General features: G+C 41.3%; 1 protein-coding gene across 1 annotated transcript in view; it reads left to right on the top strand.

Annotated features, from left to right (window-relative positions):
- MANSC4 (MANSC domain containing 4) overlaps positions 1 to 16,455 on the top strand; it is an 84,123-nt gene extending 67,668 nt beyond the window's left edge. Inside the window, 2 exon segments of the mRNA XM_078647430.1 lie at positions 7,934 to 8,068; positions 15,190 to 16,455. Coding sequence (XP_078503556.1) covers positions 7,934 to 8,068; positions 15,190 to 15,881 — 827 coding nt within the window. The 3' untranslated portion in view covers positions 15,882 to 16,455.
- The last annotated feature ends 527 nt before the right edge of the window (positions 16,456 to 16,982 follow it).

The following is a 16,982-nucleotide window of genomic DNA, read 5'->3' as shown; positions in this document are numbered from 1 at the left end:
GCTATTAAGTCATCATCATCAACAAATACTTTTATTCGGCAAATCACCATAAAGATTATCACACAAAAACAACAGTATACAAGAAAAAAGAATAAAAAAACACTGAGCAGATCCAATATATCACTAAATAAAAACGTACTGGATTATTATCAGCAGTTTTTATTTAGTAATTTATTGGATTTGTACTTTGTTTTATATTCTTTTCTCTTGTGTACTGTTGTTTTTATGTGATAATCTTTTTATGGCGATTTGCCGAATAAAAGTCTTTGATGATGCTATTAAGTCATTTTGCATATTGCCAATCTGCGACCAAGCGCAATTTGTGCTCAACTCCTCAGAGATGATAGTATTAAAATGGGTGTATTACTGTTTGAGATCATTATACCCTCGCCACGTGTTTCCGAATGAGCCTGCAATTGAGTGGAAATCTTCTATTTCAGTTTCCCTTGAGAACAGTTTGTATACTATTGCTCCATTTTAAAGCACAGTTATGCATTTGTGTTGGTATTTACAACACAGACAAGCAACGCATACCAACAGTGGTACAAGGAGAAACATATTTTTAGGTTAGAGTGTGCTAAATGTGAGGTTCACTTACTCTCCTATTGCCTGTGCAGAGCAAAAATATGTGTGTTCCAATATTTTGAGTAGATTGGTTTTTGATTGAAGTAAAATAGGAGATGCCAAAGGGATCTAAGGGCACCTTTGGCTTTGCCCACTCAAAAGAGTCCAGTTTCTAGATTAACCTCCACAATTTAGGGTAACATTTGTTTCGAATCTAAAACTTTACATTTACAACAATTTCGAATCAGCTAAGTTTGGATGCCATAATCTTACAGATCTAAGTAATATAAGTAGGTTTTTAGGGTATGGATAATATATATTTTGAGTGGAAAAAACAAAGGTTAAAGTGACGTTATATTTAGGTGGAAATGTCAATGAAAACATTACATTTTAAAGTCAACAAAAACTACTGAAATTCATCAGTTATAGTTAACTGAAGTAACTATACATGCGCTGCCGTAAGGCACAATGTAGTCATCAATGATGTAAATTCAGATATAATCAGTGACGTTATCATTGCTGCAGTATAACATGTCATGAGTAATGTAATATGTGGAGTCATAAGCAGTGCATGGCTTGGACGTGAGTTGTAGTTATTTCAGTTAACTATACCTGGTGAATTTCTATGTTCTTTTTTTCCATTTAAAATGTAAAGTTTTATCTGACTTTGTCACCTAACTATATCGTCACTTTAACCTTTGATTTATTTTCAGTGAATTTCCAGGGTTTTTCTAACGTAAAATAATATTTTATTACCATAACGAACTAAGCCTACCCTGTGGCACACCCGGCCTTCGATGTGCAGGTTTATCTGCAGGGTCTGACCTGCAGCCAGGTTTCCAGGCCCTGCGTCCAACCCTCCATAATGCACAACCCTCGCGGGCTTTCAACTCCTCGCCTTTCACGGCCTTTGGTCCCCGATTCATAAAATGATGGCTGCAACTTTCATTCCATGTTGGTTCCAGCCAATACGATTGCCTGTTTTGAGCTTGTAGTACCGCTGTAGTACCCCAAACTTACTACGGTCTAAATCTCTATAATTTTTAAGCCTTAATTTCTCAAAACCTACTGAACATATTTACACCAAATGACCAAAAACATACTTTTTGGATCAAGATCTAGCTTTCTGCCAAATTATTTATGTAATTTCATTCAGTATCGTTGTTCAAAATTCCTATTAGAAATTACATGTGGAAAAATGAAATGAAAAATTGCACTTGTATAGCGCGTAACTACCCGGAGGCCTCGCAGCGCTTAGTGTTCTGGGACCTCATGTTTTTCTCTGGCTTCACTTCGCGAATCACCCTGAAATCTGGGAAGGAGTTGAGGTGGATGAACCTTTTTTGGAAAGTTTCATGAAGATTTTTCAATCTGCACCACAGTTATTAATAAATCACAATGAAGGTTGTCATTATTTTTTACATTTGGCGAAAACTCTGGTCTTCATGGACAAATCTTCATAAAATGTGGCAGTTGCTTAGCATATGCAGCTGTCCATGCCAATTCTCACATGGCTTCTGACTAACATTCACAGAACCGTCCTTCAAGCCGTCATTAACAGCAAGCTGGACTACTACAACACACTGTGCTGGAATCAATGCTCAACTCCAGAATATTCAAAACGTAGCAGCCAGGCTCACCCTCAACCTCACACCCTGCACTCACATCACCCCACACTTCAAAGGGCTTTACTGACTCCCAATCCACAAACACTCTTATAATTCCTCATTGCACACAAATACTAGGCTGTACACAACATAGGCCCCACATACCTTGTAAGAAATACCTTGTTATTGGTTAAGTGGATTACTAACCCAACTCGGCAATAACCACAATCCTTATCAGGTTGATCCACAAAAGTCACTAAATTAACCTGTGCTTAAACCTCTGGTAGCTTGGCACAAAAGCAGTCAGATTTAACTTAGAAGCAATGTGTGAAGTATTTATGCAGCTCCCAAACCGTAATAGATTGAGAACACGACGCAAATAAAATACCTGCCAAATTTAGAAAAATAGAGTACATTTTAATAAATAAAATGATTCCAGAATGACAAAAATCTAAGCAGTTTTTAAGTAGATACAGCGCCTTAAAGCACAAAACACCACTGGCGGTCATCTGGTCCTACTAGACCAGGGAAAAGTCACAAGTTCAGGCCTACAGTGATGAAGCATAGCTTGGATACAGGGACCAGGTTTGTCCCACTAAAAAAGTCACCTTCTCAAAGTCCTGTGCAAAGAGTCTAGTTTGCAGTGGAGGAGGCAATGAGGAGAAGGGAGAACTCAGTGGCAGTCATTGCTGGAGCTTAGTGCTGGCGGTCATCGCAGGCTGTCATTGCTGTAGTGCAAAGTGCAGGACTTGCATTGCCAGTCATCACTGGCGGTCGCTTTAGCGTGAAGAGTGGGGTTCACCTGAGCTTTTTGTTAGCAGTCATTGTGGGCGGCAGCGCCTCAACTCGAATAGGACCATTCTCAGTCGCGAAGAGCCGAAAATATCAAGAGTTTACCTTTCCTCACAGAGGAGTGCTATTGGATGCCAGCCAAGGGTTCAGGACCTGGGGAGGCACCTCTTGGGAATTAGGGACTCACTCTAGCAGAGGCCAGGTGCAGGGTTCAAGGTCTCTGGAGCTTTTTATGTCCTTGTAGCTTACACATGATGCCAGTCAGCTAGTCATTGAAGTCACTCTGGTAGTCCTGGGTTCAAGGCGATGGTCCTTTTCCCTTCAAGCAGCAAGGTAGGCCGCAAGTGGCAGGGGAGTCCTCTTAAGAACTGAAGAATAAGGAAATCAGCAGCAGGGCATTCCTCTTGTAGCTACGACAGTCCTCTGTGTTACACGGCAGCCTCCAGCAGCAGGGCAGTCCTTTGGAGTACAAGGCAGTCATTCTGAAGTTGTCCACTGGTCCCGGAGTGTACCGAAGAGGTGAATCAGTAGGTCCAATAGTTAGCGAGCCTTTGAAAAGGGGATGACATCCTGGCTAACCCCACATCTGGTTCTGAAAAGCTCTTCTATCCCCTCCCAAAGATCCAAGAAGTTCGGGGTGACTGATGACTGGTGTCTGGTTCATTTGTGTGTGTGCTGGAGGCAGCCCTTTTAAATGAAGTTGGGAACCCCTCCGCCCCACCCGTCCTGGCAGAATGCCCCATCCTGCCAACAGCTAGTCCCCCTTTGTCTCACTGTCTAGAAGTAATACGCAAAGGCCAATTGCCATGCTATTCACAGTCCTATGGCACAACAGCAGACACAAAAAAGTGCCAACTTTCTAAAAACGTAATTTGCAGAATTGTGACTTAAGTTCTGACTTTTCCATTAAAGAGGATTTTTAATTACAATTAATTTGATTCCAAACTTGACATTCCAATCTGCTCCCAATTAAAAGTTAGCATATATTAAATGTAATAAGGTAACTCAATGTTATCCAGTGGGAGAGATAGACCTTACAGTTGTGAAAAACGAATGTAGGCGTTTTTCACTACCGGGATATGTAAAACTTAAAAACATACATCCAACGATTTTAGATATAATGCAACCTCCCCTACAAGCTGTTTAGCGCCTACCTTTGGAATGATCTAAGTGTTTTAATAAAGAAGGTTTAGGCCTGACAAAAGGTATATTTTGCCAGGTTAATTTGGCAGTTTAAAACTGCACTAGAGGAGAAGTAGCAGGCCTGAGATATGTTTTAAAATGCAACTTAAGTGGGTATCACAATGCTGCAGGCCCACTAGTACCATTTCATTTACAGGCCCTGGGTATAAGTACTACCATTTACTAGGGACTAACAAGTATATTAAATATGCCAATCAGGTGTAAGCCAATTGGGAGAGACCACAAGCACTTTAGTAATGGTTAGCAGTGCTACAGTGCACAAAGTCCTAATGCCAACAAAAACGAAATTCAGAAAACAGGCGGGGTGAAGGCAAAAAGTTTGGGTGAAGACCACACCAAGGAAAACATGTCCAATATACCTCAAAAACCATATAAACTTTTGCACACCTACCAGACATCTGCGCTTAGGCGAATCCCTATGCGCACCCACTCCCACATACTCAGAACAATGTCTAGTGGTCATGCCTTCTTCTACCTAGCCCTGCACATGAGAGCTACTCCCTCAGATCATGAATTACACAAGAAATTGACGACCTAGTTCCTCACTTAGCCCTGACCCCTGCTCGGCCAGTACAGCTCTTGTATCAGCACCTGGATACCCTTCCAGGTGAGCCTCCCCAAAGCTAGGCAGCATTTCTAAAGAAAAAAAGGCTTTTGACACTGCCGCCTGCATCATTTTGCAGGCGTGAGCACCATAAATGCATGCACCTACAGTATGAAGCGGGCGCTTGTTTTTCATGTTTAGTTACCGATTTGAGTTGGAGTGGTAACTAAAAAGAAAAACAAACTTGTCAAAGCATTTGTTTTATAAAAGCTGGTGTGGAGGTAGCAATGGTGAGAGAGGTCTGAAGGAATTAGGGGGGCACGGTAGCAACCCAGGGGGCGTTAAAGAAACATGGAGGGATTTGCCCTCCATGTTGCTTTAACCCCCCGGGGGAGTAGAAGTAACAGGCAAGAGGGCTATGTGGAGAGGGTGGAGGAAAAGCATTTGACTGAGCAGGCAACAAGGGATGTACAGGGATGGGGAGGTGAATCAACAAGCAAGTGAGGGGGGCACGGATGGAGAAAACAACATGGAGGGTGGCGAGTAGAAGCACACATGCCAAAAAGCAACGGGGAGGAGTACAGAAGGGCAAATTCAATATGGAGGGGGCTGGAAGAAGCACAAGTACAATAGAGCAACATGGAGTGCATCGGGAGAGAAGTATGTGAGGGAGCGAGACGGAAAATCTCATGAAGTGCTTAACCGAAAAGAAAATAGTAGTGCTTCAAAAGCAAGAAGGGAAGCATAGAAGCCAGCAAATCAAAAGTGATGGTAAAGAGACAATGCTCTGTGGGTGGGACAAACACAAGAGTGGCTAGTTGGGAGGCGAATAAGAAACAGGCAAATGGGATTGGCAGGAACACCAACGAATGGTAAGCAACAACTGGGCTCCAAGCCCCTGTATGTTCTTGGTATGCCCACAATAGGTCAACATGACAGCGCATGTGTTATCTAGTATATGAGACCTAAAATGGGCTAGTTTCTCCTTTTATGGAGGATTGGGCAAGCGTCATGGCCAAAATTGTGTAGGTGCGCCTAGCAAACTGTATACTTTTGTTAGGGAATATCCTCCTGTATCAACATTACCAAATAACCAATCTACTCAAAACTTTGGCACATACTGCCAACATTTTGCTGAAGTAAAGGCAGATAATAGTAACTGATCAGTGGATATGAACCCAACATTTGGCACACTGTAAGGGAAAGGTTTACAATATATAAATATAGGTTAATACTTAAATAATAATAATTAAATTAACTATTTAAAATAATTTTTAAAAAAGTTACTATGAAATCATTTAAAATTAATGTAGGCAAATGAATTATTTAAGCACGAACGAGGTGGACAATAACGTAATCCAAAAAGCAGAGATCCAAACAAAATGTAATCCTAAATTATGGAGGTGGAACTTGTAACATACCTAATTCCCAGCCTTACTGGTTGTTATTTCTCGGGGTTTGGCTTTTTCAGTCGTATGATGTATATAAGCTATTACATTTTCATTTTTTTTTAAGCATAGCTATGTGGGCAGTGCCCTGGTGGCTGATGAGAGAGTGTGCTACTCCTTTGGACCCTGTACTCTCAGGGTCATCCCTTTCTTTTGATCCTTTCCAACTTTGGTTGGCAGATGGACAGAATTTAGGGCCCTATTAGGATGGCGGACGGACCTGCGTCCGTCCGCCACCCCAGAGGTGGAGGGACCATCCGCATGGGCAGCGGCGGTCCCTCCGAGCAAATTAGGATGTGACCGCCACGCCGGCGGTCACATCCTGTATGTTTAACATTGCGGCAGATGCTGCTTGAAGCAGCACCAGCCGCAAGGTTAAACAGTGCATGTAGACCTTTGCATGCATGAAGCGGCAGGCACCACGCTTTGTGCACGCAAAGGCAGGGGGGTACCATAGGTACCCCCCATGTGCACCCCCCTTCACCCCTGGGGGCCCGCAACGGGCCCCCAAAGAAAAGACCGTATGCCTTTCCATGGCGGAAATGCCGCCGTGGCAAGGCATAGGACCGCCGCCATCCTAATATGCCTGGCGGTGTCTGATAGACACCGCCAGCCATGTTAGAGCTTTTCCGCCGCGGTCGGAAGGCGACCGCGGCGGAAAAGCTGCGGACGGAAAAAAGATCCCCCAGCCATCCTAATCTGACGGGGGGTCTTTTTCCTGTCCGCAGCGGATAATCCGCATCCTCCGGGCCGGCGGTGGCTTCCGCTGGCCCGGAGGATGCGGATTATCCGCGATCATAATCGGCCCCATAGGTTGAACGGAGGTCTGTGGTCAGGATGTATTCTTTGTCCCACCTATGCATGTAGCCTGTACTCCTACTCCTGAACACTTTGTACTTTAGGCATGGAACTTAGGTCTTGATTCAGGTCTTCACTGTGAGCCACATCAATAAACCTGAAATTGCTGCCTGTCAGTGCGCTTCTTGAATAGGTCTGTGCAGAACACATTACAAATGTCTTGCTGAACAATAACCTGTGATCTAGTAAACATCCCTCTGTGTTCTGTTTTCTAACAAAAATAATAGTAATTGTGTTGTGGGGGGCTGGTGCATATATTTTTATGATTCACAGACATTTATGTGACTATTCCAACCCATAGGGTTGTTTAAATATTTCAACCCATACTTCTAATTAGGACTCTCATATGCACTACTGTGCCATTGTTAGTTAGGGAGCAATAGTATCCATGGCCTGGAGGTAGATAGGCTGCCTTTTATGTTATTGAGTTAAACATGTGGTAGGATCTTGCAGCATAGTGACAATTGAAAACTGGTTCCCTTTACCACAGAGTTTTAATTTGGAGTTGGGTAAAAAGATTGCAATGACTTGGTCAGTCGACATTTGCAGATTGGATTGCCTCATAATAGTAGGAAAGAGCAAGATGGCATGGAGCTGCACTCCGTGGCATAGCTAGACCTACTGCGGCCCGGTGCAGGTAAGAGTGTGGGGATAGGGGGGCGGGGTCGTTTTCGTCGACAGACGTCTTGTTCAGAGGGGGGTCTGGCGGCCGATGGACGACTTGTTGGAGCAGGGGATGGTGTTAGTCAACAGGCATGACTTGCTCACCTCCACCCCCCCCACCCCCCAAAAAAAACAGTGCCGCCTGGGGTGGACCGCCCAGCCCCCCCAACCCCAGCTGCGTCACTGGCTGCACTGTACTCAGAGATGCAGCACCTGTGGACTCAAGCATGTAAATTTCTTTTTGTTTTTTCTAGTGTCCTGCAACCTGGCTGTTTTCTATTATGAAACAACCCATTTCTCCAATAACTGCCTGCACGTCCACTGCCCAACTCTAGAGAGCTGCATCATAAGAAACAAGATCAATGTCATTTTGTACAACATCACCATAGGTGAGATACTTGATTATTATTTATGACTAATCACAATGTTATGTATTTATTTGTATTTGTATTTATATTTGTATAGCGCATACCTCACCCGTAGGTCTCATAGCGCTACTCGTGTATTTGATGCAACTGCGAACCCGGATCAGTGTTTTGAAGCCCACAGAATCTGAACAATTTATTTGGGAAATCCGTCTTGATATGTTTCTTGGTGTAGAAAGTTGCAAAGGGTTTGAAAATGTCACTAGATATTTTCTTTTGGGTTCTCTTGTTGACTGTGTAATGCAATGCATTGCAAACAGCCAAGAAGGGCACATCGAATTCGTATGGAGATGGCCCATGAGAGTTGTCCTGTGGTTCTACTCGATGTGCATTCTGGATTTGCAAATGTCCTGCTTGACTGTTGCACCATACCTTGTCCACATTTAATTGATGGTTCAGTTGGTGTCATGGGAATAACCATTACATCCCAGGGACACCAAACCACACACTTCACCGCATCCTGGGGATATTAACCCAATACATTGTCTTTTGTAGAGACACTTGCCCACCATGCATTGTAAGGACCCTAACCCACCACGGTGCACTGTGTTGTAGGAACACTAAACTAACACATTGGACTACATCCGTGGGACACATTCCCACAACACTCGAGTACGTTCTAGGAATACTAATCAACAGCAATTCACCACAAGCCAATGACACCATTCCACGACAATTCACCACATGCCAGTGTGGCTAAACTGACACTCTTTACTTTATATTAAGGGTCCTTGTTCTCCTTTAAATTGAGGCATACATACATATTGCGGGCAGTTTATAGTTGTAATGGTAAAATTGTATTCATAGTGTTGATTTGGTAAATGCAAGAAGCATTCTTGTCTTTTTTATATATGAAGAAAGATTAGCTGCCTATTGTGGCTCTGGGTGCCACCCTACATTTTCTTGAAGAGGGTTTTGTAAACTTTAGGCTGTGTGCTTTTGAACATTTTTCAGGCAGAGGTGGACAATGCAAAGATTCCTGAAAGCCTAGGTCAGTTCACCTTCTCCCTTGCCATTGGTGGGTCATATTTAATATTGAGCTCAGATGAAGATTCAATAAGTTCCAGAAGGGGCCTTCCTTCACTCTCATAGTTGTCCTATACTTCTTTGTTTTGTATGTTGAGGGTTGGATGGGGCAAAAAAAAATTGTGTTGTTGGATCTGAGGGTTTGATCTGGGTTCTTGGTGAGGAGGATCACGGCTTGGAAGTATTTGGAATCTTTTTCCCAACATGATTTAAAAAACGAAATTCTTTTTAAGTTTCAAAAGAGATTTTATAAGGAACGTAATACAATGCATCAGTAAAAAACAAGTGTTACATCATCCTAAGAAAATATTATTTAACATTCCAACAATGGCATCAAGGCAAATGAATGTATAGTATAAAAAGATCGTTGGCATAGACAACGGGAATAAGAATCAAAAATAAAGAAATATGCACGATAAATCAAGGTTATATTAAATTAACAATTGAGTATATCAAGGAGGTAGAGCAACTTCTTGAATGGAAGATAATGGAGCAAAGGAACTTTTGGCACACTTATCTAAAAATGTCGTAACAGGAGACCATAGAAGTAATCATTTGGGTTTCAAGGACATGGGAAAGACAAAAGTTGTATCCAGTCTGTGATTATGACAGACAGAGTACCACCAAGTTAAGTATGAGAGTTTGGAGAAACCCTTCCAGTTTTTTGTTATGTGCTGTTAAGCAGTAGCAATTAGTAAATCAATGATTTGCGTTTATGGTTTCGGTTTGTTCCAACAATTAGTTATGCTGCCTAGGATGATATTAGCGAAAACCAGGGGGACGTTAGTTTTAAAGATAAAGTTAATTTGGGACCAGACTGCTTTCCAGAATAGCAAAACTTGTGGACATGAAAAAAGTAAATGTTGAAGATCGGCTTGTGGGGATGAACAGGACCAACAGATGTCAAGGAGAAGTAGGATGCATTTTGTGTAAGGAAACAGGTGTCAACAGTAATCTATTGTAGATAAAAAAAATAGAGTTTGCGTGGTGCTGGCTGCTTTGGAAGATTTCCTAATTTTCGTCCAAATCTTATTCCAAATGGATATGGACCATTGTACACCCAAATCAGTTTCCCAGGAAAGTACACCCTTAGTTTTAGATCTTTGTAAGAGCGGGGATAATAAACAGGAGTATAAGGAGGAGGCCTTTGGTGATTTAGAAACTATGTTCAACCAGGCGTGATCTAATGGTACAGGGGCAGGGGGCGAGGAATGAAAATGTGAATAAGAGACTAGTATGGCAGAGCGTAAGGCTAAACATTTGTTTAAGAATGATAGTGGTATGTGGTATAAGGAGCGTATAGTGGTGAAAGGGAGGAAGGAGTTCTTCTCAAATAACAGATGTACCCATATAATGCCCTTATCTCTCCAAGTCTTCCAATAAGCCGGTTTCCCTTTGATACAGATGAGTTTATTATGCCATATGGAAGAATTTAGAAATGTATGCAGATTACGTGGTTCAATATGAAGAAATGTATTCAAGGTATAACCAGAAAATGTAATAATAGGTGAGTGTAAGTTTTGCAGTTTGCTCGTAAAGGATAGGTATTCTTGAAAAGAGAACGGGAAGAGAAAGGAACTCTCCAAATCAACCCAGAGGCAGGTCTGTTGATGGAGTTGAGAACCATCTGGATAGATGCTTCATTAAGAATGCTTTGTGATATGTAGAGAAATCAGGAAATCGAACACCTCCTTCAGACGCGACAACTTTAGTAAGGACATTCTAGGTTTTTTATTTAACCAGAGAAAAGAAATAAGAGTAGAGTTTATTTTATGGAACCATTTTGTGGGGATAATCATTGGTATATTAGAAAGGAGATAAAGAATAACAGGTGTCAACATCATTTTAATGGTATCAAGACGACCCCACCACGATAGATATAGAGGGTGCCACTTGGTCGTAAGGGAAGTGATTTTCTCAATACATTTATTAAAATTGAGCGGAATGGATGATTTAAGGGAAGAAGTAAACCAAACACCAAATTATTTTATACAATGTGGACTCCAAGTAAAATTAGACAAGGAGAAATCATCTTTAAAAGTGTATTTGGAAAGGGGCAAAATTTCACATTTGTCGTTATTTAACTTGTAACCTGAAACTAAAGAGTATAATTCAACTTCATTCAAAAAGGCCGGCACCGAAGTATGAGGTTGGGAGAGAAATAAAAGAATATCATCTGCATATGCAGCTAGTTTAATCTGTACAGATTGAGAAGAAAATCCTGTGATAGAGTGACTCTGTCTAACTTTAGACAAGAAAGGTTCAAGGGCTAAGTTGAAAAGGAAAGGGGACAGAGGACAGCCTTGTCTTACACCTCTACGTAAAGTAAAATAAGAGGATGTGAGACCATTAGCAAAGATGGCAGCCTTAGGGTTGGAGTATAATAAAGGAATCAAGGAAATGATTTTGTGGCCAAATCTAAACCATTTTAAAATCTGAAATATGAAATACCATGAGACTCTATCAAAAGCCTTCTCGGCATCTAGAGTTATGGCAGCTAGGGGTTCTGTAAGCTTTGATGACTTAGAGATGATATCAAAAAACAAATGTGTGTTGTCATTTATAGATCGACCCTTAACAAAACCCGATTGTTCTTTTCCTAAGAGTTGGGGCAAAAAGGATTCTAATCGGAACGCTAATGACTTTGAATTTTTTTTTTAATCTATGTTAACTAGTGAGATGGGTCTATAATTTTTGCAATAGTGTAGGTCTTTCCCCTCTTTGGGAATAAGACCAATTAAGGCTTCTAAGAAAGTCCCTGAGGAATTACCAGTAGAAATAAAAGAGGAAATTAAAGAGTGGAGCTTAGGGATGATTAGTTGGGCAAAGTGTAAGAAGAATTCAACAGTGAAACCATCTGGACCAGGGATCTTCTCTTTTTTAAGGGATTTGAGCGCATTAAGCAAATGAGTCGAAGTCAGGTCTGTTTCTAGGAAGTCTAATTGTGGAAGAGGATTCGGACTTTTGTGGATTAAAGAAAGATATAGGGAAATATCATCTTCAGAGGGGTGCATTTCCGGGGTATAAAGGTGCTCATAGAAGTGAAAAAATTCTTGCAAGATGTCAGCATCCTTGTGTTTGGAAATGTTGTTATCCAACAATATGGATTCAATATTCAATTTATTTTGTTTAGTTTTTAAATAGTTGGCTAGTAATTTACCGGATTTATTTTGCCCTCCATAAAACTTAGCTCTGGTTTTTAAGAGAAACAATTAAGCAGCATCGGTCGTATCTTTATTATATTGAATTTTAGCTTTAATGAGGTCTAATAAGCATTGCATTGATTTGGAAGTGAAGTAAGTGTGTTCTAATTTCTTTATCTTCGAGAGGAGTTCTTTATTTAAAGCTCGGGCTTATTTCCGTTTGTTAGAAGTGTATTGAATAATAAAATCTCGAGCAGAAGCCATAAAAGTGTCCAAAATTATGTGAAAGGGCATAGTATCATCATTGTTAAAAAATAAATATTCATTGGAAAAAGAAATAAAGGAGGAGTTAAAATGAGGGTCCAAAAGCAAAGTATTATTGAATCTCCATCTTCTGGGATATGATGAGTGAGGCAGTAAATCTAACTAGACAGAGACAGGAGCATGATCGGAGATGAGGATGGGACCTATTTCTGCCAAAAGTAGTGATTGAGAGATGTTATGTGATGTAAAAGTATAGTCAATTCTTGATTGTGTCTGGTGAGGTAAAAAAAAAAAACGAAATTCTGAACTTTGATTTTTATCTATTAAGTATAACAAATTTTAAATGAGCTCGGACTAGAATTCAGTCAGTTGCTCTTCAACAAAGTGATGAACATCAGATTTTTTCACAGCTGTGTGTGAAGAAGGATAATAACACAAATGCATGAATCTAGTGAAACTAAAAGGAAATTTAGTAGTTATTTACAATAGCTGTCTCAGCTGCTGAGCAAAACATAGACGGGCACGAACACAAATGAAGTAGTGTCTAATCAGTTTTTTTAAAGTGCCAGATGCATTGGCATTACACCGTCAAAGGAGTTACAACTTAGCAATGGTCACATGTTTGTATTTGAGGATATTTGTATTACGCTGGTATGCACTGCCCTAGTCGCCCTCATCCACCACCATTAGCTAATTATTTTCAGATCCTTGAAGTGACTCATTGTGTGTATGGTGTTTGTAAAGCAAGAGCCCATCTGAAAGGCAGCAGAGCACTGAATGGAATCAAAGGCAAAGATAGCAGTCCGAGGGACGTTGATTTCTAAGAGCAAAAGTGGATTGCTTCAGTGTCATGATGTAGTGGTCTTTAAAGATGTTTGTATTCTGCTGTTCCTCCACCGGAGCAGTGGTGAAGGATATAGAGATGTCCTTCCAGACCCTTGTTGCATAAATGGGGAAGAATTATTTTCTTAGGGGTTTTTTTCCACTTCACGGTCTCCAGTCTGATGCTGTATTTGCTGCAGAAATACTGAGAGCCTCTGCAAGTGATGAACTTGATATACAGGGCAGAGTTGGCAGCCATGACAGCTTTCTAGTTGGCGATGCTGGCTTTGAAGATTGTGTGGAAAGGTAAGGCGAGCAAATAGAATTCTCTCAGGGTGGGGTGATGTGGTCATATTTCTTCAGAGCCTCCATGAAGTGTTCTGCAGCAATTGGTGGTGTTTGGCTAGGTAGAAGGAGAAGCAGTGAAGGATGTTGCCAGTGAATGCCACTGAAGCCTTCCAGATGCATCTGATGATGTGGGCACAAACTGTGTTGCAGATGATAGGTCCAGCGGTATCCAAAGGTATGTGTTGCCTATGCGTCGGGTTAGAGGGCAGTGTCTTTGATTTGTGATGTAGCTGTATTCATGCTTCAGCATGACCTGAGTCAGAGTTGGTAGTCATGCAGAAGATGGTTGGCGATGGTGTGATCTTGGAATTGCATGTAGGCCAATTTATCAATGCTCTTGCCAAGGGTAGGTGAGTGAATGGCTGGTCATTAGCAAGGAGGTCTAGTGTGAGTTACTTACAGAGAGGAAGATATGGAGTAACCAGGTAGCAAAAATGATTATTGTTACCTGCTTGCTCTTTTTCAAAGTTAACATTTGCAACAATTAAAACTCTCCCTTTTTATCTATTTCGTTTCTTGGAATTCTTTATTCTATTTTGAAGATATGTTATGCTATAAAGTTTGCAACACTCACTAATCTCCATTAGACGTATGACTACATCTTTTTCAGCTTTGTACTCTTATGTGCACATTGCCATCACTGAAAGTACTTTTCCGTTCTACTTCAGTCTGGACTGAACAAACAAGCTAGCGGGGTTTCTCCTACTGTGGGCTTTTTGGCCGTTTGGACTGGACGTACTTAGCATCATTTAACTGTACTTTTATATAGGGTGTCAATTGCACGCAGGATAAATTGGGTCTTTATTTCCTTCAGGCGCCTTTACTCCACTGATGGTGGAGGTAGCAGAATTGAGATGGAAGAATTATTTGACAATTCAGCCAGAGCTCTCAATCGTGCTTCAAATTCTGTACCTGAAATGTACTCACCTCAACCCTTTAACCAGGGATTTTTAAAATATGAAATAATTAATACTGTACTTTGTAACTGAGAGAACAGGCAATATCCATAAAAAAGTTGAAAAGATAGCTTGCCTCCTACCCCACATATAGTAAATGCACTGGTTATTATTATTTTGATGGCTGTAATTTTGTCCTCGCATGCTGTGGAAACTAGGATGATGCTGAAATTGTACTGTTTGTACTTTATTTTTTCCCTCTTCATTTGGTTCTACGGTCATGGGCTGATGTGACGGACTAACCCTTCGAGGGGATTCTGTTTCTATCTCTCAAATTTCTGTCTTTGTCAAATCGTATATGGCCTCTATTATCGTGTAAATTTAATATTCAAAGTTTAAAAAAATATATCTTGAAAAAAAAACACATTTATGAGGGAGGAGGGGAATCAAGAAGACTCTGAAGATTAGAGTTTTTATGGTAGAAATACAGGACAGTGGAGGTTTCATTACCTTTCCTGTCATGCATGACTTCTGTTGCCAATGCTGCCTTCCACTGTTTGAAGTCCATGTTTCTTTTGTTTTCTAGGGGTTGATCCAGACCTGCTTGTGTTTGAAAGGATGTCCTTCAAGGACGTAAATCCTCGCTCATCTTTTCACAAATGGGAACGGCAGAACACTTCAAAGACTGCAGAGTCTGAAAAATGCCAACATACTCCGCTCACGTCCATGACAATCTCTTCGGAGACTTCTCCCCTAAGTCCAACCAGGGAGATAGACCTCAGTCTTAATCGTGATGGCAGCGGAACGGTCCAAAAGACACTGCTCACTACAAACTCATGGCAGAAGTCTTTTCCCTATAGGCATGTTGCTGAACCGACCCTTGTCACTTCAGAAAGTAGCAAGAGGACTACAAGTCCTGTTAACCCTTTTCCTTTCTCCACATTGAAATCATCAGACAACAAATCACTCTCTCAAATACCAAACCTTGCCCATCTTAACAGTAGCAAGCAACACCTTAATGAAACCAAAGGGTACAGTGGCAGAAACCAGTCGACGGACAGTGAGCACGGAGGTCAAAGGCCTGTTTGGGTAGGCATTTCAGGCAAATGGCTGGTGCCTGTGGTCCTCTGCTGTTCTATTTCGTTCATCTGTTGCTGTTGTCTTCTTCTGGCTGTAGGCCACCGAAGGAAAAGAACAGGCCACTATAAGCCAGTGAAAAAGGTAGAACCTAGGTCAAGGCAGATGACAAAGTATTCCATTATAAAAGACCACCTATAAGATGTGAACAAGATACTATGTAGTTCTAGGATACCAGGGACAGATGTGTCATAGTTGTCGGAGGCAAGTAAACGCTGTTTGCGGTGCTAGGTCACAATGGTCATACTTGCCATATCTAAAGCATGGAACATGAGGTGGGGTATGACAGTATTTAGAATTTCTCTTTCAATTTTACCGAATCCACAGTATTTGTATGTAATTCTTCGGAAAACTATCCTTTTGAGTCACATGCCCAAGTGGTGCACTTCAGTTGGCGTGATAGAGGTCATGATGTGAAAGTTCATTCCTTATATAGGTTAATATTCTGAATAATCGAGTTCTCAGATGCAGGCGACCTTCCATATTAACTAGTAAGAAAGATGATCTCGATGTTGCAACAAATCTTAGTCTGCTGCTTTCTATTATGTGTGTCAAGTTTAATTATTTTGCAAGTGCTGTGACTCAGCTGGAGTGCTGAACACTGTTGTAAGGGGATGCCTAAAACACTTGTTACAGAGGTGCAGAAAAATGATCAGTCTTGTTTTAGTATGCTCATTTCCATGCCTACTTAAGCACATGAAAATACAATTAAGCTTGCGACAAGACTCTTTGTATGCCCTAATTCTTATAGAGTTGTGGGCATATTTATTTAGAGCCTACCAGCTGTCTGTTTGCAAAACGCCTATTGTTGGCTTACCAAGAACTTACAGTGGGCTTAAAGCCATTGGTTGACTTTGTCAGTTTCATATTCTTGCTGCTAATTCGTTGACTTGCCTTGTCCATCTTGTTTGTCTCTCCCTTGAGCATAGCCTCTTTACTTGTATCCTTCCACTGTTCAGAATTGGGGACAGATTGTTTTATTGAGAGTGCATGTTTCCCAACTGTCTTCCTTGTGTACTTCTCTCTCTCCCCTGTACTTCGTCTTGCTCTTGCCAGCGTGCTTCTCCCTTCGCCCTTTTGTTCTTTTCCTCCCGTACATCCTCCCACTCTCATTGTTGCACCCTCCCTCATGGGTTTCTTTTCCCTTACTCTCCCACACGCTACACTGACCTGCTCCTCCATTGTCCCCCTCCTCTGCAATCGTATTTTTTGTCTCATACCTTTTTGGGTGAGGGCTAGGAA

Source organism: Lissotriton helveticus, chromosome 1_1 (assembly GCF_964261635.1).
Source record: "Lissotriton helveticus chromosome 1_1, aLisHel1.1, whole genome shotgun sequence".
Taxonomy (NCBI): Eukaryota; Metazoa; Chordata; class Amphibia; order Caudata; family Salamandridae; genus Lissotriton; species Lissotriton helveticus.
The sequence above is the reverse complement of the archived record's forward strand: the minus strand, read 5'-3'. Positions and strand labels throughout refer to the sequence as shown.